General features: G+C 35.7%; 1 protein-coding gene and 1 pseudogene across 1 annotated transcript; one reads left to right on the top strand and one right to left on the bottom strand.

The window, feature by feature from the left end:
- Positions 1-3,682: 3,682 nt before the first annotated feature.
- LOC110629202 lies at positions 3,683-5,165 on the bottom strand (annotated as a pseudogene).
- A 44-nt stretch (positions 5,166-5,209) lies between these two features.
- LOC122721493 lies at positions 5,210-6,417 on the top strand. Its single transcript, XM_043949332.1, has 4 exons — positions 5,210-5,246; positions 5,817-5,980; positions 6,090-6,194; positions 6,277-6,417. Exons 1-4 carry the CDS (start codon positions 5,210-5,212, stop codon positions 6,415-6,417), a joined length of 447 nt encoding a protein of 148 aa, XP_043805267.1.
- The last annotated feature ends 17,182 nt before the right edge of the window (positions 6,418-23,599 follow it).

The following is a 23,599-nucleotide window of genomic DNA, read 5'->3' as shown; positions in this document are numbered from 1 at the left end:
TCATCACATCCTCAGTAGACATCCATGAATCATCCTCATCCTCATCCTCATCCTCTACTCTATTAGATAAATTATTTGACGGCCCTCCAATACTATCAAATAAACCATAATCATCCACTACATTTTGCTTTTCGCATTGTTCATCATTTGATTCCACAACAGTTCCAAATGAACCTATATCAGCATCCATTTTAACATATATTTATATACCAGGTATACCACTAATTTGATACAAGTAATTAAACACTAGATACATCATCTTCACCCCATATCTCCATACATTCAAATTTTAAGGATCCATCCACAATTATAGACTTTCTAAAACTAATTGTCTCTATAAATTTATTATTCTCGGATAATCCAATTACATGAGCAATTTTTCCGACCAATTGATTAAAACTTATCTGTTTACCTATTAGAATAATCTTTGAAAAACTGCTATCATAATCGTAACCATGAGAACTATTTATAATATTTCCATCCCAATGAATATTAGCATATGCAGGAACTGTCATTTCTCTGAAAAAAATAAAAATAAAAATAAAAATTCAATATTTCTATAATTGATAATTTAACTTTTAATTTCTTAAATATTACAATAAATTAAAATTAAACACAATAAATATAAGATATTCTATATAAAAAAATTATAATTTTTATATACTTACCTTTTAAGAATGAATCACCGTATCACGTTTTCACCGGATCGGATCACTGAAATCAAATTCACTCAATTCCTGCGAATAAAAAATAATTTGTACTCAATTTACTATATACATAAAAAAGTTAAAATTTAGAATATAAAATATTTAAAACTTACCGGTGTTTCTTTTTCTGTAGTCAAATCAAAACAAGTAGATATAATAATTTTTTGAAATTTATAGAGGAAAATAAACAGTTTATAGAATGCAATTTGCTGAGATATAGTGCAGATTTTGGATAATTTATAGAGTAGTGGATGGTGCTAAACTAGCCGTTGGTGTCGAATAAATGCCTGTGCATGCTACCGAACAAATTCCTGTGCATGCAGGTGCCACAGACCTGCATGGATAAGAAAAGTTTTCGGCACTATAAGTGCCGAACACTTTTCTTTTAATCTCCGTACATGCGTGTTCGACACTTTGGGTGCCGAACACGCCACGCATGTAGCCACGGGAGCAGTTTGGCAAGGAACAGCTTGTTCAACACCATTGGTGTCGAACAAGCTGATGGAGTGGCAGTTCGACACCATGGATGTCGAACTAGCGTGTTCGATAGTATGATTGCCGAACACGCTGCGCTGACACACAGGATCCGAAAATATTTTCGGATCCTACGTGAATTGATAATTATTTTTTTAATTATGCATGAATTGAAAAAATACTCTCCTAGGGATAGGTCCATCAAGAGCTCTCCCCCGCAAATGAATATTGAGAACCTGTTAAACCGAAAACAAAACATGCAAAAAAGAAAGAAAAAAAGTCAAAAGCCAACACATCCACTTTACAAAGGAGCGTAGAGAAGGATGGCAGCATCAAAAAAATAATGTCATCTTCTCTCGCTCAAATGCAAGGGAAAACAAAGCAATACATAAACAAAAAAAAACAAAATCAAAGGAAAGAATAAGAAAACAAAAAACTCCCTTGCTCTCAAATCTTTTTCTTCTCCTTGATGTGCTTTCTCTCCTCCTTCTTCTTCTCTCTTTTCTCTTCTCTCGCTTCTCGTTGTCTTTTCTTTGCGCTTTCACTTTCTCTCTTTTTATCATAATGCACCAAAAGCTCTAAACTAGTACTAATATTAATATTTTTTTGCACGATATATATCTATTAATAAAAATTATCACATTTCATGTAGGTTAAAAAATATATTTAATTCTTTTTAATAAATTTGAATCATAATAGTATAACAGTCTTTATAGTTTTTATTTAAAATTTTATAAAATTTACTTTTTGTTATATAATAATAGATAATGAAAACACCCGCTAACCCTTTTTTAAAAAATTGATAATTAAATTTATATTGAACTATTTATTAATAATAATTTTCACATGCAAACAAATAATTTCTAATTTCTTTTTAACTTTTTTAAGAGGAGAATTTATATTCAATTCTCCCATCTTATTTTAAGATTTTTTTGAGTTGGTAGAGTTTTTTCCTTTTTGTCTTTTTTTTTTAAATTTCTAAATTGAAGGAGACTTTTTTATTTTATTTTTTTTCCTATACCAAGAAGAGTATGCTAGATAATGTAGTTTCAATATTTTGACAACAAATTTTGATTTTTTTTTTCTTTTGTAAGTTCTTAGCTTTAGGTATTTGTATTTGTAAGCTTTTATGTATTTATAAAATATTTTTTTGGTATTTATAGGCATTAGAAACTAGTTGTTAACTACTAACATATTACAGAAGTGTTTTAAAATAATGATAAACCAGAAGCCTACATTATAAAACCACATAAAGAACTCCTCAAATATTTGTATTTGTAAGCTTTAGTTTATGGTTAGAGGTATTAAGTGCTAGTCATTTTTTTTAAAAACAAAACTAATGGTTACACTACAAAAATTTATCGAAATAGTAACGGAAAATAGTAACGGAAAATTTCTGTTACTGATTAGTAACGGATTAATAACGGATATCATGTAAAGAACAACAATAGTAACAGATTAAATAATCCGTTATTAATCCGTTACTAAATTCTGTAACGGATACATATCCGATACAGAATTGGTTCAATGGGCTCAAAATTAGTAACGGATGAACAAATATGTTACTAAATTGTTTTCTATTCAATTATTAGTAGCGAATAAACTATCCGTTACAGAAGTTAAATTTAGTAACGTATGTGTCCGTTACTAAAATTGAAATCCCTAATATGTGAAATCCTGTATTTTCCCTTTCTCAATTACACAAATTGACTTCTCCTTTTCCGGCATTTGAACAAAATTTTCCAAAACCTCTCTTCCCACTGTCAACGTCGTTGCTGCGTCCGCTAGTGGTGGCTGCTTCTTCTATTTCCGCCACCACTCTCTCTGGTCGTCGTCGTTGCTTCCGTCGGTCCAGTTCGTCTGCCATTTGGTGCTGCTCCTCGTCCTCAGTCACGCCGCTGCTGCGTCCGCTGGTAGTGGTTGGTTCTTCTCTTTCCTCCATTGCTCCCTTTGGTCATCGTTGCTACATCATCTAATTCTCATCGGCGCATCTGCTGGTCTAGTCCTTCTGTTGTCTGGTGCTGCTTCTCATCCTCAATCACGCCTCTGCTGATTTTCGCCTCTATACTCAACGTCCTCAGTCACTGTAGGTTTGAATTAATTTTGAGATTGTGTTTTTAAATGCTCTCTTTTTTGTGTAAATTATTGAAATGGGTTGTTGAATTTTATTGATATGTTAATGTGAGATTATTGAAATGAGTTGTTGAATTTTTGTGTGTGATTATAATGTGCTGTTTTCTTGTTGTTTGCTATTTTCATTGTTCCTTGTTGTGCATTCTTGTTGTGAATTTTTCATCAAGTGAATTTATTTGCACTCTTTCTGTTTAATGCTTTGGATGGTTGGTTGGTTTTTGTTGTGGCTGTTTTTCGTGATTCCAGTAGTTTTTAAAGAAAATCCATAAAACTGATAACTGGAGGAAATATTAAGGTCTTATGAAATTAAATATAGAAGAATGACATGTTGAGCAATATGTCTTTCATTAAAAATTCTAAAAGCTAAATTAAAATTTAAAAAATTCAACACAATGATCTACTACGACGAATTCACCTCTTGTGATAGTTCCAGTCTTGTCAAAAGCCATTACCTTGATCTTGGCCAGTGTTTCGAGATAGTCTCCACCTTTGATCAAAACACCAGATGTTGCAGCCTTTGTAAGTGTGCAGAAAGTTGAAACAGGTATGGAGAGTATAAGACCACATGGGCATGCACTTACTAACACCACCAATACTAAGTGAAACCAGTGATCACGGTTGTGAACTCTTAGTGTCAAAGGAACTACTACTAAGCTAACTGATATGACTACAACCACTACCAAATTATACAGGAAAAAAAATCTAAAATTAAATGAGAGAATATAAAGGGACTTGATAATGATGTATCAAAATAATAGAAGGGTAATTTATAATATAATTTCTAAAATTTAACAAAACTCATATCTCAATCCTCATTTTAATGAGAAAGAATTTATAGTCTCTGAGATTTTATTCCGTTAATAAAATAGTCTTAACGTTATAATATGACAATTTAGTTTTTTAAATTTTAATTTTTATAACACTTTAATTCTTTTAGTTTTAATAATTTATAGTAATTTAGTCATTATATTTTTAATATTTATAATAACTTAGTCTTTTTAATTTAAATTACAGATAAATTTAATAAAATGACTATTTTGTTAACAAAACAAAAACTCAGTACTAAATTATTATTCTGTAAAAGCAAAAATTAAATTGAAAGATTTTGCTAAATGTTAGAGACTATATTGTAAATTGCCCCAAAACAAGAGTGATAAAATCTAAATGACTAACCGGGAGTATAATACTAAGCAATTTTGTCTATCAGTCTTTGAGTTCTAGACTTGTTGTTTTGAGCTTCTTCAACTAGCTTCACCATTTTAGCAACCACACAGTCTTCAGCTAAAGCAGTAGTTTTAACACTAATGTAACCTGAAATTTAGAAATGTTATCAGGTTGAAGAAGCTTAATATTATCCAAAAGAAGTGAGCAGAAAGTGTATGTTATTACCTTTTGTTTGGGAACTGGGAATGATTCTCCATTTAAGGTTTTCTCATCCACTTCACAATTGCCATCTACAACAATTCCATCAATGGGTATAATCTCGCCAGCTTTAACGGCGAGAATTGTGTTTAACTTTACCTCATCAGTATCAACTTCTTCTCCAGTTTCAGCTATAATTGCTTTCTGTGGAGCTATGCTCATCAACGATGACATCACTGCATTAGCCTGAAACCACATTGTATTTCAGAATCAAAGATCCCTATTTTGCCAATATTATTAGTAATATAACTTTTTTATTTTTTGAAAATTTTATAATTTTAAATAGGACTCCAGTTCCATTACTATTAAATTAAAATTGATTGGTTGAATGTGTATTTATTTCTCTTACATGCTTGCCAAGAACATACATACCTTGTGGCTTGCTCTTGATTCAAGCCATTCTGCAATAGTGAAGAGAAAATAAACCATATACAGCAATAACTTAGATTGTGATTGAAATTCAATATGCAAAAATGATAGAAACAGAAAGTGCAAATGAGTGGTTGGAAGGTACTTGTACTTATGGAAGGATAAGGGTGATGGCAAATCTGATTTTTTACTGAAGAAGCTTGATAATTAATATATTATTACAAACTTTATCTATATGTGTCATAAGCTTGATTTGATGTGATGAACGATATAATTTCATGTTGCATGTAGTATGGGATTAGAGGAGATATAAATTATCCTCCCATGACACAAAAATAAACCATATATAGCAGAACCACCACAGATCTCCCAATTAGATCAATAACTCTTAGCTTCTGTTTCACCCCTTTAAAAAAGGCTTCTCCTTTCTCATTTTCTTAGCAGATTTCTGGATGAAATTATTTTTTTTTCAAATTATATTACTTAAATACAAGTACATATCAATTTAGTGATTTTTAAATGAGGATGTCGTTTTGACCGTTATGACCAACTCTTTTCTAGGTACAATAGGTACAATATGCATTCTGATAGAGGATGGATGTATGCAAGACTAAAAGATGGTCTATTAAATCCTTTATTCCTTGAACGATTAAATAAATTCATATCAGCTGCCAAACAGTTTCCAGACTGTTTGAATGGAGAACTAATTAGGTGTCCATGTAATCGATTTAAGTGCCGCTTGGGGAGCAACTGAGTATAAAGAGAAATGCAAAAAATTCTCAAATAACAGAAAGAGTGAAATAGGTGGGCAAGGCGCTGGCCCATCAAGACATTGTGGAGGATCCATATCTCAATATAGGCATCAACAACAGATGGTATGTACTATTCATTTTCATTTAAATTTTGTCAAATACTTTAAATTTTATCCAATTTGTTATGAATTTATATTGAAGCATGTTATTACTATTTATATTTTACTTGCAGCGCGAAAGACTAGGCAGAGGTCCTCTACCTCATGAGTTATTTGAGGCTACTCATAAGAAGAAGGGTACCTCAGAGTTTGTTGATGCACGCTCAAAGGCCATTCATGTGAGAAATTAAATAAATTTATAGTAAATTATTTGATTTGTAGTTTATACTGTTATATCACATGGTATTTTTTTTTTTGAAGGATCGCTTTCTGACTTTGAAAGAGCAAGCATCACAGACAGATAATGACAGCAGTCAGGCATCCCGCATTGATAAGGTTCAGTTATACTTTGAGGCAGTAGGTGGAGAGAAAAAAAGAAGGGTGTACGGTCTTGGATCATAGGCTTCAGTTTTCTTTCCAAACAAGACTTCTGCTAGTACATCCTTCACATCAGCTCAGCAAAATCAGGATCTTTAAGATGAAATGGCTGATCTGAGATGCAAGGTACAGGAGTGTGAGGATAATGAACAAGTATTGCGTGAGCAAAATGTGCAGATTACCTCTGAGCTCTCACAGGTGAAGGATTTACTTATGCAGCTTGTGAGTCAAAGGCAAGGCAGCTAACCTTCAGCTCCCGGTGAGGGAACTTCTGAACAGCCTCCTGGTGAGGGAACTTTTGCACAACCTCCTGGTCAAACAAATGAAGCTAATGATGAGGACGAGGACGAGGACGATGACAAGAATACTACACATTTATAGTTTATTTTTTCATTACAGATATGTACTAGGATAATAAATAATTTGTTAATTTTTTTAGTTTAAAATTGCACAACTTGATACTTGGATATATGTTTGATTTGATTTACATAATATATGATATTGGATTTGAGTTCATTCATGATATGTATGACATTTGATTTTTACATTTTGTTATTGAGATGAGTTTTAATAGGTGAGTATATTTACAGGTTAAATTGTCTGATTAGATTATATAATTTATAATATTTTATTGTAATTTTATAAATAGTAACGGATTAGTAACGTATTAAGTTGTTACTGATCTGTTAAAAATAGTAACAGATTAGTAACGGAAAAATATGTTATTACCTTTTCACAATTAGTAACGGATTTCTGTAATAGAAAAATTCGTTATTAGGACCAACGAAAAGGAAACTAAATTTAGTAACGGATTTTCCATTACTAATTTAGTAACGGATTATAAAACCATTAGTAATGCATTAGTAACGAGGTTCACTGTAACGGAAAATTTCCATTACAAATTCGTTACAAAATAGTTTTAGTAACGGATTTTTAATAATTAGTAACGGAAATTTCCGTTACTAATCCGATAAATTTTTGTAGTGTTATATTAATAAAATTTCATCAAGCAAAGAGGGATATCATCCTAAATAGAGAGACGATCATGTCTAATAGATTATCTAACCAAAGTATGAGTAACTAGAGTGGCATGACGATAAACTCATCTAACACAAATATCAGTTCTAGAGTCTAACAAAGATTTACAATCATTCAAAATCGAATCAAGTTCAGAAATGTCTAAATATGGAGACTGAAGAGTTTGAACCACTTGCAAACAGTTCATAAGAATGCAGCTATTAAAAGACAAAAATTCTATCGCAAAGAGCAAACAATGACGGAGAGCTAAAGTTTCAACAACTACCGGCGTAACTACTAACATATTCTTTGAGATAAAAAAAGAAGAAGCTACTAACATATTATAAAGGCCAAATATATAATTTACCCTTTCACCTTTTCATAAAAAGTCATTTTACCCCCACAAACTTTATTTTGATCCTACTTACTCCTTTAACTTTTAAATTTTGAATAGTTTAATCTCTTTAAAGTGAGAGAATATACATATCACCCCTTTAACTTTTAATTATTGAATAACTTAATCTCTATGATATAGTAGAAAGTGAATATCTGATCAGACCAAATTTATACCATTTTATCATGTTGTTATTAATGTTAATTTACACATTTTCTGTCTAATTTTATGGTTTTGATCTTATTTTGCAGAAAACGGTGTAAAGAGGTAATTTAATGAAAATACTCTTAAAACTGCCTAAAAGAGGATAAAGGAGAACAAGCATTGTCTACTAAAGCCAAGTTACAGCTGAAGTGAAGATAAATAAGGAAAGTACAGACAGCAGAGTGATTTGAAATTCAAATTTCAAATCTTCAAGAAGTCTTTCCCTTATTAAGGAAGCCAAATCTCAAGAAAATACACTTGTCTTCCAAGAATTCAAAATTCAAAATTCAAAATGCAGCATTCAAAATTCAAAATTCAAAAGAAGGCTCCACCTTAACAAGAAAATCTAGGGCAACACTTTCAGCTATAAAAGCATCACATGAAGAGCCGCACGCCTCCCTTCTTCCTCCCCCATTCGGATTGCAAGACGCCACCTTCTCCAAGCCGTCGGCCACTTCCTCTTCTTCTTCTCTTTCTTTTATTTTGTTTTGTTTCAACCATGAGTGGCTGAAACCTCTTTTTCTAGTTAAAAATTAGGTGAAACTTTGGTTGTTTTATGGATTGGGAGATCTGAACATATATTGCTTATCTTTTATTTATTAATATTTATGCAATTTCATGCTTAATTCCATTGTTGCTTTGTTGTTTAGATCAATAGGGCCCATTGATTCTTGATTGCAAAGTGATAATCTGTTAGTTTGGATAGTTTTAAGTCTGTAATTGCTTAGATTATTCAAACATAAGTAACTCTTGATGTAAAAACTAAGGAAATTGCATGATCTAATAATATCACCATACGTTTGGGTAGTTAGAATTAGGTCTCTCTATTTTTTAATACAATTGACAGTTGTTAGATGCCAAGGGTCCAAGGACGTTCCTTGGCAACTTGTTGATTAGTGATTAATTAGAGGACATTCCCTAGTTAATCTATGCTTAAGGAGGGATATGGTGGTGAGAAGCGTCTTCCACCTCCATAACTAATTTATTGAATCAAATAAAGAAATCTGTGTCAATGATGAATCCCAACAACTGAAATGGATCCAATTCTTCAACTAGAGCTTTTCTTGTAATACCCGGCTAGACTCCGGTATCGGAATTCCTACCGTCCGGTGGAATCTCGGATGTCGGAAGCCTCTAGTAGGGTAGAAACATGTTTTAATAAAATGTTTTAAGGTATTTCATGGTCTTAAGTAAAATGGAAATGAGTTTTTGCATAAAAACAACCTTGGAGGAAAACTCAGGTTCGGCCGCCGAACCTCAAGTTCGGCCGTCGAACATGCATGCCTTTGGGAGCGCCTTTAGGCCCCCGAAAGCATAAGTGAGGAAAGTCCAGGTTCGGCCGCCGAACCTCAAGTTCGGCCGCCGAACATGGCATGCATGCAGAGGCACGTTCGGCCCCCGAACGTGGCCTGGCCAGCCACTATAAAAGGGTCCCTTAGCCGAAAACGGGCGAGCTTTTTCTCCATTTCCGGCCAAGGTGAGCTCTCCGCCGTCCCTCACCGATCTTGAGTTCTTTCCTTCCAATCCTACTCGATTTTCATGAGTTTTTACTTTGTTTTGAAGATTTTCAAGCTTTGAGCAAAGTTTTGGAGCTTTGAGGTTCAAGGGAACTCAACCCCTCCCATCTCCAAGTTTAGGTCGTCTCTCTCTCGATCTCCACGAGGTAAGAGCCGATCTTAAGCTCATTGCATGTTTTAAGTAAGTTTTAAGTGGATCTATGGGGTAGAATGCATGTTTAGCTCATGGGTAGGTTTATGGGTTTTATATGTGTTTTTGAACAATGTGAGTTGCTTGTTGTGTTGTAGTTGGGGTTTTTGTTGGTTTGATGCCCCTAGAAACTTGTATGCTTGTTTGTGTGTGATTGGAATGTTGTAGAATAGGTTTATGCTTGATTGGTTAGTTTTGGAGGCAAATGTGTATAGAAGAGCTGAGTTTCTGCCACTAAGGGAGAAACCAGGTTCGGCAGCCGAAGGAACTTTCGGCCGCCGAACATGCTTGTGGAGGCAGCCTTCGGCTGCCGAAGCTTACCCCCGAAAGGAGACTTTCGTCTCTGTTTGGGAGTTTCGGCCGCCGAAAGTGCTGCCGAACATGCATGAGTTTCGCCTCTGTCTGGGAGTTTCGGCCGCCGAAGATGCCGCCGAACCTGCCTGACTTTCGGCTCTGGAGGGACTTTCGGCCGCCGAACCTGCCGCCGAAAGTGCCCTGTCCAGCCCTCTCTTGCATGTTTTCTATGATTGTTTCATGATGTTTTAGGGGGTTTTTGGGGAGTAGTTTAGAGTTATGTTCATGTTTGTTTGGTCCCTCATTTGAGTCCACCTATGTAGGTTCGGACCCGAGGAACCGAGGACCCCAGCAGTGAGTCAGCTGCTCCAGTGTCTAGTCAGAGCTACCCAGAGGTGAGTGGAATATCTCATTATGTTTTAAAGCAAATGATGGACTTTTTAGCATGTTTCATGCATCATGAATGCCATGAGATGTACTAGGTTGTTTGCATTAGAATTCACGAATATGTTGCATTGCATACTTTATTGTGGATTGATGTGGATGAACGTTGGATGATCCAAAGCCCTCGATCTATGATATGACGATGTGATATGTACAGTACGGAAAGTAAGACCAGTGGGACCCATTCTACGTTCGCTGGCACCATGTAAGGGAAAGACCAGGACCCATTCTACGTTCTGGCACAGTTGGACTGTTATGACATGTTATGTAAGAGAAAGACCAGGACCCATTCTACGTTCTGGCACAGTTGGACTATGTAGAGGGCTATTGGTGACAAGTTCATCCTTGATGTGATTAGCTGTGATGTGATGCATTCCATGATGCCATATGATTTAAATGTTTTTATTATTCTGCTCACTGGGCTCTAGTAGCTCACCCCTCTCCCATTTTCCCCAGGATTGCAAGTACAGGGTAGACCAGGAGATCCGTAAGAGTAATGAAGTCATGTGTATGTAATAGATAGTGTGGGCATGATAAATGTATTAATGTTTTGTAAAAGTACAGTATAGATATGTAATGTAATGATGTTTGAGGAGGTTAGAAGTGTGCTTGACCATAGTATATTGTAATCCCTTTTTGATACATGATCTTAGATGTTTTATACTGATTATGCAAACCAACTCAACTTATGATGTATCGCCCATTGGGGCATTGATGAGATCCCACTGAGGGGTCATGATTATGATTATGTTTATGTTCAGTGCATGCAGGTTAAGTTTGGTGTATGAGAAAGTGAATGAAAGAAAAGTTTTGAATTTTTATGTATTTCTTGATCATGTATGGGATTAAGCAGGTTATCAGGTTGCATGTTAGGCTTGCTACGGGTCCTGGCGGCCTTAAGCCGACCTGGATCCTAGCGCCGGTAGCGGTCCGATTTTCGGGTCGTTACATTTCTCATATTTGAATCTTCTTTACTTTAATTATTTTCTTTCTTTTAATTATTTGCTTTACTTTGTTGCTTTTAATTCTAATTCAATTCATCAATCTTAAAACTCCCTTTTTATTTTACTTTCAGTTTATTTATTTGGTCTTGATAAGGAAAATAGGTAAGTATCAATTCCTTGTGGATTCGATCCTTTTACCACTATCTACAGTTGTAAAATTGTTGATAACCAAAAATATTATTTTTGACCGGCTTCAACAACCGCACAGTCAATATCACAGGCTAGTTGTAGGGATTAAGTTATGTTAGACCTAAATGTCCTAATCCTTGTTTTGATGATTAATAAACAATTGGTGTGCTACTAATTATCTTCAAAGGTGTTTTGTATTGAGCTTGTAGGTCCCTTATTAAAATAAATGGAATTGCTTCAGTCACAAAAGTGAAAAGTGCTAATTATGGAAGCATACTACAAGAAAGGGATTATAAAGTATTTTCTTTCTTATTATACGTTGTCAATTTATTTATTGTGAATTTCAAGTAATTAATTGTGATGGCTCAAGGTCTCCTTCTTTTCTAAAAGTTTTTTAGATATGGCCATTTTTTTAAAGTACTTGACTTTTAGGGACTAAAATGAAATTTTCCAAAAGAAGTGATTTTGAAATTATTCTTTTTCAAAATGAAAGATCTAAAAATATACGTTACAAAAATTCAAACGGATTGAAAAATGGAATTTTATAGCCTAAGTTATGATTTTTCAAAGATTTAAAGAAGGATTTTTGTGCCCCCTAAACACAACCTTCGGCTTCCGAAAGTCAGGGACAGAAACGAAAGTCCCATATGTTCGGCCGCCGAACATTGACTTTCGGCCGCCGAAAGTGGATTTTCAACCAGCCCCCTAAAGTGCAACCTTCGGCTTCCGAAAGTGAGGGACAGAGACGAAAGTCCCGCACTTTCGGCCGTCGAACTTTTAACCTTTGGCCGCCGAAAGTATGTTTTAAGTCTGCCTCCGAAGCCAAAAGTTCGGCTTCCGAAAGAGAGGAACAGAGACGAAAGTCACCCAAGTTCGGCCGCCGAACTCTGACTTTAGGCCGCCGAAAGTTCTTTTTTAAAGGAATAGTTTCTTCACCTCAAATGGTTCGGCCGCCGAACCTGAGTTTTTCTAGGCACGGTATAACGGTTATTTCTGAACATAAACGGTTCTATTTGCATTTAATGCATCCCCAACGGCCATATTTATGATAGAACTATAAATACAACTTGCTTTTGATGTGAAGAGGTTACAACAACCATCTAAGCAAACATTTATTGAGATTACAGCGTTTTTCATTCTCTCTCTCTCTAAACCTTGAGCCAAAGCATTAATTTCTTGAAAGCTTGTTTTTGAGTTGTAATTGGTTGGCTTTTCAGGGTGAGTAAAGGTTGTTGAGAGATTTTGTTGTTGTGAGTGTAGCATTGAGCAAAGAATTGCTCTTGAGTGAAAAAGAGATTTGTAAAGAGCAAAGGCTTGCTCTAAGATTGTAAGGGTTTTAATCTTCACCCAAAGAAGATTTGATAGTGGAGTTGAACTCTCAAGGTGGACCTTGAGGAGAGGACGTAGGCTTGGGATAGCTGAACCTCTATAAATCCTTGTGTTGATTATCCTCTTCCTTATTGCCTTCTAATTTGTGATTTTTCCTTTAAATTTTTTATAAACCCAATTCACCCCCCCCCTCTTGGGTTGCTTCAAGGGACAACAAGTGGTATCAGAGCAGGTCTCCTATCTTGAAGATATAATTATCTTGGAGTAAAGATCAAATGGCAGCCCTCAATTCTCAAGAAGGTCAATCGGTTGTGAGACCACCTTTCTTTGATGGAAATGACTTTCTATATTGGAAAAATAGAATGTATTATTTCCTCAAATCGGAAGGAGTTGATTTGTGGGATATTATAGAAAATGGTCCTTTCTTTCCCACTAGAATGATAGATGGAAACCAAGAGCAAAAACCTAAGAGTGAATGGAGTGAACTAGAGAATAGAAGGGTAGCCCTAAATGACAAAGCCATTCACATCTTATTTTGTGCTCTTAGTAGAAGTGAGTACAACAAAGTTTGCATGAAGTCTACTGCAAAGGAAATTTGGGATGCTTTGGTTGTCACTCATGAAGGAACCAATCAAGTCAAGGAAAACAAGATGGAATCCCTCATCTACCAATATGAGTTGTTCAAGATGAAATCCGATGAAACTATTAGCCAAATGTATGATAGGTTCATTGAGATCATTGGAGGGATGAAATCTCTTGGGAAGACATTCACAAATGAAGAATTGGTGAAGAAAATCCTTAGATGTCTACCTAAAGAATGGCTACCAAAGGTGACTTCTTTAAAGGATGCCAAAGATTTGAGCAAAGTGCAATTGGATGAACTCTTGGGGAACCTCATTGACTATGAGATGACTCTAAGGAGAGAGCAAGTGGAGGAACCTAGCAAAATGAAAAAGAACATTGCTCTAAAGGTAGCCTCCGAAGATACTAGTGAGGAGGAAGAAGAAATAAGTGAGGAAGAATTGGCCTTGGTAACTAGGAGAATAAGGAAGTTGTTCCAAAATAAAAAGTTCATTCCAAGGAAGAATTTTAGAAAGGAAAAAGGTGAATCAAGCAAAAGGGAAGTTATCATTTGCTATGAGTGCAATAAGCCGGGTCACTACAAAGTGGATTGTCCCAAGTTGAAGAAGCCTATCAAGAAGTTCAAAAAGAAGGCCTTCAAAGCAACATGGGATGAGTCAAGTGATACCGAAGAGGAGGAGGTTGGTGATGAAATTGCCAACATGTGCTTCATGGCTCTAGAGGAAAGCTCCAATGAGGTAACCATACTTGATGACTCTACTTTATGTGATGATGTTGTTGAGTTTTCATATGATGAACTTGTAGGTGCTTTAAAATTGATGAATGATGAGCTTGAAAAGAGTCATAAGAAAAACAAGTTTTTGAAATGTGAGTTAGCTAGCTTGAAAAAGGAAAGTGGGAACTCACCTAAGGAACCTTTACCCTTAAATGATTCTTTACAAAAATCCTTAGATGAGCTCTCATTAGAAAATAAAAAGTTGAAAAATGAAGTCCTTGAGTTGAAAAATTCTCTTTCAAAATTTTTAAAAGGCAAGGACAAACTTGATGAAATTTTAGACTCTCAAAGGTCTCCTAGCATCAAGTATGGCCTTGACTATGATAAATCAACTCAAGCAAACTTTTCTAAAACCGTTTTTGTTAAAGCTACTAACTCACATGAACCTAAGGTTTCTAGCTCAAATGGAAATGTGCCTAAAGCCTCTACTAGTAATATGTCTATGAGAAATGCACATGTACACCAATCCACTAGTTACAACACTCATATAAGACACACACCTAGGCAATTTGCATATAAGAGAAATGATCATTATAGAACACACACTTCTAGTTCACAAAATCACCACTCTAATCATATCTCTTGCTCACATGCTTTTAATAAACAAAGGAGAAATGGCCACATGAGAACTCAAACACACTCACTCACCTATGGACCAAGAATAAAAAGGTTCAATGGTCATTGTCACTATTGTGGCAAGTTTGGTCATACCAATTATAAGTGCACTATTAGAAAATTGCATCTTGGATATGGTAGTATATGGAGATTGGATAGTGGAATGACTAACCCCCAAGGACCCAAGTACATTTGGGTACCTAAAAGTGTTTGAATTCCTTTTTCTAGGTGTGCTTGAAATCCTCAAAAATTGAAAGCAAATGGTATCTAGATAGTGGATGTTCAAGGCACATGACCGGAAATTCAAGCCACTTCATCTCTCTTGAAAAGAAAGACGGAAGTGGACAAGTAACTTTTGGAGACAATGGAAAAGGTAAAATTGTTGGCATAGGTAAAGTCGGTAAGGAAAACTCTCCTATTCTTGATAAAGTTCTATTAGTTGATGGTTTGAAGCATAATTTATTAAGTGTAAGTCAATTATGTGATAAAGGTTGTAGAGTTATCTTTGAACCAAAATCATGTTTTGTTTCTAGAATGTCGGATAACAAAATATTGTTTGTTCGTGAAAGAGTTGAAAATATTTATCTTATTGACTTACAAACTATGACTAACCAAGATATGAAGTGCTTTGTGTCTATTAGTGATAACTCTTGGATTTGGCATAGAAGGCTTTCTCATGCTAGCATGGATCTCCTCAAAAATTTAAGCAAAGATGAGCTAGTTGATGGCCTTCCAAAGATCAAATATGAAAAGGACAAAGTATGTGATGCATGTCAAATGGGTAAGCAAGTTAAGAGTTCCTTTAAAGCTATTAATAAGGTAATCTCTTCTAGACCTTTGCAACTCTTGCATATGGATTTATTTGGTCCAACTAGAGTAGCTAGTCTTGGTGGCATGCATTATGGTTTTGTTATAGTTGATGACTACTCTAGGTATACTTGGGTTGTGTTCCTTGCTCATAAGGATGATTGTTTTGATGCTTTTAAAAGTTTTACAAAGAAAGTTCAAAATGAAAAGGGTTTTCAAATTTCTTCAATAAGGAGTGATCATGGTAGAGAATTTGAAAATGAAAAATTTGAAATCTTTTGTAATAAGTTAGGGATCACTCATAATTTTTCATCTCCTAGGACTCCCCAACAAAATGGTGTTGTTAAAAGAAAAAATAGAACTCTTTTAGATATGGGGAGGACTATGTTAAGAGAATATAATTTACCTACTTATTTTTGGGCGGAAGCCATAAATACGGCTTGTTATGTTTCAAATAGAGTTTTAATTAGACCTCTTTTAAATAAGACTCCTTATGAGCTTTGGAATGGAAGGAAACCTAGAGTTAGTTATTTTAGAGTTTTTGGTTGTAAATGCTTCATATTAAACAATAAGGATAATCTAGGCAAATTTGACTCCAAAACCGATGAAGGTATCTTCTTGGGATACTCTATTTCTAGTAAATCATATAGAGTATTTAATAAAAGAACCTTGATAGTTGAAGAGTCAATGCATGTTGTTTTTGATGAATCTAATCCCTTTGCTCCTAGAAAGGAGGTCTCTTGTGATGATGATCTTGTAGGTAACCTTGATGAGTTGACCTTTGAAGATCCTCAACCTCATGGAGATCAAAGTCAACCCAAGGAGGATTCAATAGAGGCAAAGGAAGATGAAGTTGGACTTCAAGAGCAACAAATACAAATTACACAAAGTCAAGGAGTCCAACATGACTTGCCAAAGGATTGGGCCTACAAGAAAGATCATCCCAAGGATCAAATAATTGGTGATACATCACAAGGGGTAACTACTAGATCTTCTATTAGACATGTATGTAATAATATTGCATTCATATCTCATATAGAACCTAAGTCTATAGATGAGGCTATTAGTGATGAGAGTTGGGTTCTTGCTATGCAAGAAGAACTCAACCAATTTGAAAGAAACAAGGTTTGGACCTTAGTTTCTAGACCAAAACTTCACTCCACCATAGGCACCAAATGGGTGTTTAGAAATAAGTTTGATGAAGATGGCAATATCATTAGAAACAAAGCTAGGTTGGTAGCTAAAGGCTATAACCAAGAGGAGGGCATAGACTATGATGAAACTTTTGCCCCCGTAGCTAGATTAGAAGCCATTAGAATCTTGCTTGCATATGCATCATACATGAATTTTAATCTCTTTCAAATGGATGTGAAAAGTGCTTTTTTAAATGGTTTTATTGAGGAGGAGGTTTATGTTGAGCAACATCCGGGGTTTGAAAATCATGACCTTCCAAATCATGTTTTTAAATTGTCTAAAGCTTTATATGGTTTAAAACAAGTTCCAAGAGCTTGGTATGAAAGACTAAGCAATTTTCTTTTGCAAAATGGTTTTTCAAAAGGCAAAGTGGATACAACACTCTTTGTCAAAAATCATGAAAATGACATCCTTGTAGTGCAAATATATATTGATGATATTATATTTGGTGCTACTAATGTGTGTTTGTGTGAAGAGTTTTCAAAAGTTATGAAAAGCGAGTTTGAGATGAGCATGATGGGAGAACTCAAGTTCTTCCTTGGGCTTCAAATCAAACAAGCTAAGGATGACATCTTCATCAACCAAGCCAAATACACAAAGGAGCTAATCAAAAGGTTTGGGATGGAGAATAGCAAGCCTAGTAGAACTCCAATGAGCACAAACACCAAGCTTGACAAGGATGAAAAGGGTAAGCCTATTGATGAAAAGCTCTATAGAGGTATGATCGGAAGCCTTTTATATCTCACCGCATCTAGACCGGATATCATGTTTTCCGTATGCTTATGCGCACGTTTTCAATCATGTCCTAAAGAGTCTCATTTGCATGTCGTTAAACGCATTCTTAGATATTTAAATGGTTCATTGCATTTGGGGTTATGGTATCCTAGAAGTACATCCTTTAGTTTATGTTCCTACTCGGATGCCGACTTTGCCGGAAGCATTCTTGATAGGAAAAGTACCTCGGGTACTTGTCAACTTCTAGGACAATCCCTTGTTTCTTGGTATAGCAAGAAACAAAATTCGGTTGGACTTTCAACCGCCGAAGCCGAATATGTGGCGGCGGGTCTTTGTTGTAGTCAAATCCTTTGGATTAAGCAACAATTAAGAGACTTTGAAGTATCTCTTGATCACATTCCTATTAAATGTGATAATACAAGTGCAATCAATTTAACCAAGAACCCCATTCAACATTTTAGAACTAAGCATATTGACATTAGACATCATTTCATTCGTGATCATGTGTTAAATGGTGATGTTGTTCTTGAATTCGTGGATACAAACAACCAATTAGCTGATATTTTCACAAAACCCTTAAATGAAGAAAGATTTAATTTCATTAAAAGGGAATTGGGAATGCTAGATGGTGTTGCTTGTTGAGTGTTTTTATTTTTTTTTATGTGTGTTTATCTCTTTGAATGTTTGTCAGATTGTTTGATATAGTTTTATTTTTTTAAAAAAAAATTTAAAAAAAAAGGGGAAGAAAGCCCAAAAATTCCAGGTTCGGAGGCACATTCGGCCCCCTAACCTTCAATTTCAAGGGTAATATGAAAAGCGGGAAATTTTTTTGTCTTTTTCTTTTCTCTTTTTCGGCCGCCTAACATTTTATTCGGCCGCCGAACCTTGTTGATTTTCGGCCGCCGAAGATTAAGTTCGGCCTCCTAAAATTGCTCATTTTCGGCCGCCGAAGCTTAGTTCGGCCGCCGAAACTGCGCGTGCCTTAAAAGCCCCCGCGACAGCTCATCGTCTTCCTCGCGGCACTCTCTCTCTCCCCCGAAGCTTTCTCTCTCTCCCCGAAGCTCCCTTCGTTCTCCCTCGCAAAACTTGCTGTTTCTGAGCCTTTTTTCCCTCAAAAACCTCAATTTTTCATCTTTCCTTTCACTCAAACGCCTCAAAACGCCTTATTTTTCTTCTCAAGGAACCCATTTCGAGCTTTTTCATTTGGGTAAGTTTTCTGTTTTCTCTCTCCGTTTTTATGCGTTTTGGTTTATTTTGTGTTGATTTGATGTTGCTTTTAGCTCTCTAATCTGTCTAAGCTTAGATTTTGATGTTATTTTTGAATATGGGCTTGGTGCAATAACTGATTAGATGGGTTAATACATGTTGATTAAGCTGGGTTACTTTATTTGGTTGTGTTTTTGATGAGTTTTATTGATATGGGTACATAAAATCTGCTGGATTTTTTTGTGTTGCTCTCTGTTAGCTGGGTATATATATATATAATATTTTTTTTGTTTGTTTTATTAGCTCTCTTTTTGCTATGATTAGCTGGGTTATCTTATTGTTGTGATTAGCTGGGAATTTAGATATCAATGCATGGTTTTGAAGATAAGTCTGTGATGCTTATTAGTTGGCTTTTATGTTGGTTTTGGGCTGAGTTTTGTGGTATTGCTGCTTATGGTTAGTTCTTTTTTTTTTTTTTTTCATTTGCCTCTATAGCTGTTGTTTGGGTAACATGGGTAGAAAAACCACAGCCCGTAGACATCCATATTTTAGAGGTCAATCCAGTAGACAGTCTGAGGCTCCTAGGTCCCCCTCCCCTGACCCTCCTGCCTCTCCACCCTTTGCGTTCCCTGTTGTTAGAGAGCGTGATCCTGCTTTTCAGCCTTTTTCTCTCAGGTTTGTTCATCCTGGGAGAACCGTTCATGCTAACAGTGTTCAGCTCTTTCGTTCTCATGGTTTTTTACAGCCATTCATTGTTCAGGGTTGGGAGCACCTTCTTATCACTCCATCAGACACCCATCCTAGGATTGTTAGGGAGTTCTATGCAAACCTACACACCTTTACCCGTCACACTCCCCCCCACCTGGTCAGCTTTGTAAATGGTCAGAGAGTTTTCCTCACTCCTGACATCATTGCCCGGCATCTAGGTGTCTCCAACTCTGGGGCTGTTGTCTCTACCACTCATAAGTGGATCACTGGTGAGATCTCTTCCCTTCACCAGACTAGGATTATTTCAGGAGACGTAGATCGTGAGGAGCCCTCTAGGCTTAAGGCCTGTGACCTCAACACTCTCCCTAAAGTTATTCACCACATAGTCACCTATGAGATTCTTCCTAGATCGGGTCATAGGACTGCACTCTCCTACTCTGACATGTTTGTAGTATCTTGTCTGCTAGAGGGTCGAGCCCTTAACCTGCCACATATTATGATTCACTCTATAGCAGACTCCCTTAGGCTGAGTCGAGGTTGTCTCCCCTTTGGCCGTCATCTCACTCTTCTTCTTCGAGCCCTAGGGGTTGACCCAGGTACAGAGTCGGCCTTACCTTTGTCTAGTGAGTACACCCCCTATACTGAGGCTACCCTCCACCACATGGGTCTGACTAGGAGAGGCAATGAATTTTATAATTCTAGGAGAGATTTTGCAGCCCGCAGAGCAGCACATGCAGCAGCACAGGCACATGATGGTTCTGATGAGGAGTCAGATGATGCTTCTCCTACTGATCTTGAGACAGAGCGAGCTCCCAGAGGCGATGCTAGTACCGGGCGGTCCACCGAGCAGGGTACATCTTCACGGACTGCAGCTGATCTGTATGATGCCATGGGTCATCTGGAGCTGCAGGTTGCTCAGATGTTTGATCGCTAGGCTCAGATGTCTGATCACCAGACTCAGATATCTGATCGCCATACTCAGATGGAGCAGCAGTTAGCACGACTTACAGACCAGCAGCAGACCCTGATCGAGCAGCAGAGCCAGATTTTGCACCTTCTTCAGCAGTCATCTGGAGTGCCACCTCCTCAGCCTCCTCAGTGATCTTTTTGTTTATTTGGTTGCTTTTGTTTTCCCCTTTTGTTATTGTGATATTTTTTTTGTTTTTGATGATGTCAAAAGGGGGAGAATGGTATAATGGTATCATATATGTATATATTTGATATTTTGGATATTGGCTATATTAGTTTAACTCTTTTGGTTTTATGGATTTTGATACTTTGTGATATCTATTTGACTCATGATTATTGTGTATAATTATAACTCTTCTTGAGATGCATTTTTTGTTGGAACTCATTCATTCATATAGGATCCATCCATTGCATCTCATTGCATTGAGTCAAAACCTCCCTTATGTGCCTTCTCACATTTTAAATATGGCATAAAGTATTTTTGACAGGGGGAGCACATTAAGGGGGAGTAATTTTTAAAATGCACACACTACACCTATGATTATTATTTTATTGGTTACCAATTGTTTGTCATCATCAAAAAGGGGGAGATTGTTAGACCTAAATGTCCTAATCCTTGTTTTGATGATTAATAAATAATTGGTGTGCTACTAATTATCTTCAAAGGTGTTTTGTATTGAGCTTGCAGGTCCCTTATTAAAATAAATGGAATTGCTTCAGTCACAAAAGTGAAAAGTGCTAATTATGGAAGCATACTACAAGAAAGGGATTATAAAGTATTTTCTTTCTTATTATACGTTGTCAATTTATTTATTGTGAATTTCAAGTAATTAATTGTGATGGCTCAAGGTCTCCTTCTTTTCTAAAAGTTTTTTAGATATGGCCATTTTTTTGAAGTACTTGACTTTTAGGGACTAAAATGAAATTTTCCAAAAGAAGTGATTTTGAAATTATTCTTTTTCAAAATGAAAGATCTAAAAATATACGTTACAAAAATTCAAACGGATTGAAAAATGAAATTTTATAGCCTAAGTTATGATTTTTCAAAGATTTAAAAAAGGATTTTTGTGCCCCCTAAACACAACCTTCAGCTTCCGAAAGTCAGGGACAGAAGCGAAAGTCCCATATGTTCGGCCGCCGAACATTGACTTTCGGCCGCCGAAAGTGGATTTTCAACCAACCCCCTAAAGTGCAACCTTTGGCTTCCGAAAGTGAGGGACAGAGACGAAAGTCCCGCACTTTCGGCCGCCGAACTTTTAACCTTCGGCCGCCGAAAGTATGTTTTAAGTCTGCCTCCGAAGCCAAAAGTTCGGCTTCCGAAAGAGAGGAACAGAGACGAAAGTCACCCAAGTTCGGCCGCCGAACTCTGACTTTAGGCCGCCGAAAGTTCTTTTTTAAAGGAATAGTTTCTTCACCTCAAATGGTTCGGCCGCCGAACTCTAAGCTTAGGCCGCCGAACCTGAGTTTTTCTGGGCACGGTATAACGGTTATTTCTGAACATAAACGGCTCTATTTGCATTTAATGCATCCCCAACGGCCATATTTATGATAGAACTATAAATACAACTTGCTTTTGATGTGAAGAGGTTACAACAACCATCTAAGCAAACATTTATTGAGATTACAGCGTTTTTCATTCTCTCTCTCTCTAAATCTTGAGCCAAAGCATTAATTTCTTGAAAGCTTGTTTTTGAGTTGTAATTGGTTGGCTTTTCAGGGTGAGTAAAGGTTGTTGAGAGATTTTGTTGTTGTGAGTGTAGCATTGAGCAAAGAATTGCTCTTGAGTGAAAAAGAGATTTGTAAAGAGAAAAGGCTTGCTCTAAGATTGTAAGGGTTTTAATCTTCACCCAAAGAAGATTTGATAGTGGAGTTGAACTCTCAAGGTGGACCTTGAGGAGAGGACGTAGGCTTGGGATAGCTGAACCTCTATAAATCCTTGTGTTGATTATCCTCTTCCTTATTGCCTTCTAATTTGTGATTTTTCCTTTAAATTTTTTATAAACCCAATTCACCCCCCTCTTGGGTTGCTTCAAGGGACAACAAGTTATTTTACCATTTGAAAGTTGAAAGAGTAAATATGAAAAAGTTAAATTTGAGGAGATAAAATGACTTTTCATGTGAAGGTGAGAGAGTAAATGATACATTTTGCCTATTATAAAAGAGTTTTGAAATGATAATGAACTAGGAACCAATATTTAAATGCATATATTGGTCGCTTAATGGTTAATTGAGTTAAAATTGCAATAGATTAACCTCTTAATTAACACTTGTATCCATTAATAAGAGAGTCTAATGACTATATTGGTTTGTGGTTTCCAAGTATTATTAGCAGTGGCTTTTCCTTTGGGAGTGGGTTTAGTTTGCCTATGTGCGCTTACTTAGGTTAAAAATAACTTTTTTTGTTGAAGTAAACTACTTGTATTCGTGGTAGTGCTGTTGGTTTTAATCTCTTATTAGTCTGTGTGTAGAATCCATGAAATGGTGTGGGCTTATATAATAGAATATTATGTTGAGTTATTTAAAATTATAATCCAATCTCACACTTCTAATATAAGTATACGTACTCTAGATTTTTTATGTAATAAAATTTTGCCATTTAAAAGAAAAAGATCTTAAAATGTAAACTTGGGAATAATTATTATTAATTAGATGGTGAAGAGAAAGTTTATTTATTACTCAGAGAAAGTAAGTTGAAAAATTAATAAAAATACATGAGAAAAATAAGATTTATATTTTAATTTAAATTATTGTCTTGCCTAATTCAAATTTTATTTATTTTTTATTATAAAATTATATCACTCGAATGCATTTGCTAATTTAAAAAGCTCAATTATTGAATTAAACCTTTTACAAGTTAGTGAATCAAATTTAAAAAAATTTGCAAAGTTGTAATCTATAGGATTTGATCCATGTGGCTTTGATTAAATATTCAATTTATTTTATAAATTCAGCTTCATTGATATAGGAAAGTGATGTGGTCGAAATGAAGTTGTACTCTGATTGGTCAATCTGCAAGAAAGCTTTATTGATATAAGAAAGTGATGTGGTCGAAATGAAGCTGTACTGTGATTGGTCAATATGCAAAAAGAGAAT

Source organism: Manihot esculenta, chromosome 13, assembly GCF_001659605.2.
Source record: "Manihot esculenta cultivar AM560-2 chromosome 13, M.esculenta_v8, whole genome shotgun sequence".
NCBI lineage: Eukaryota > Viridiplantae > Streptophyta > Magnoliopsida > Malpighiales > Euphorbiaceae > Manihot > Manihot esculenta.
The sequence above is the reverse complement of the archived record's forward strand: the minus strand, read 5'-3'. Positions and strand labels throughout refer to the sequence as shown.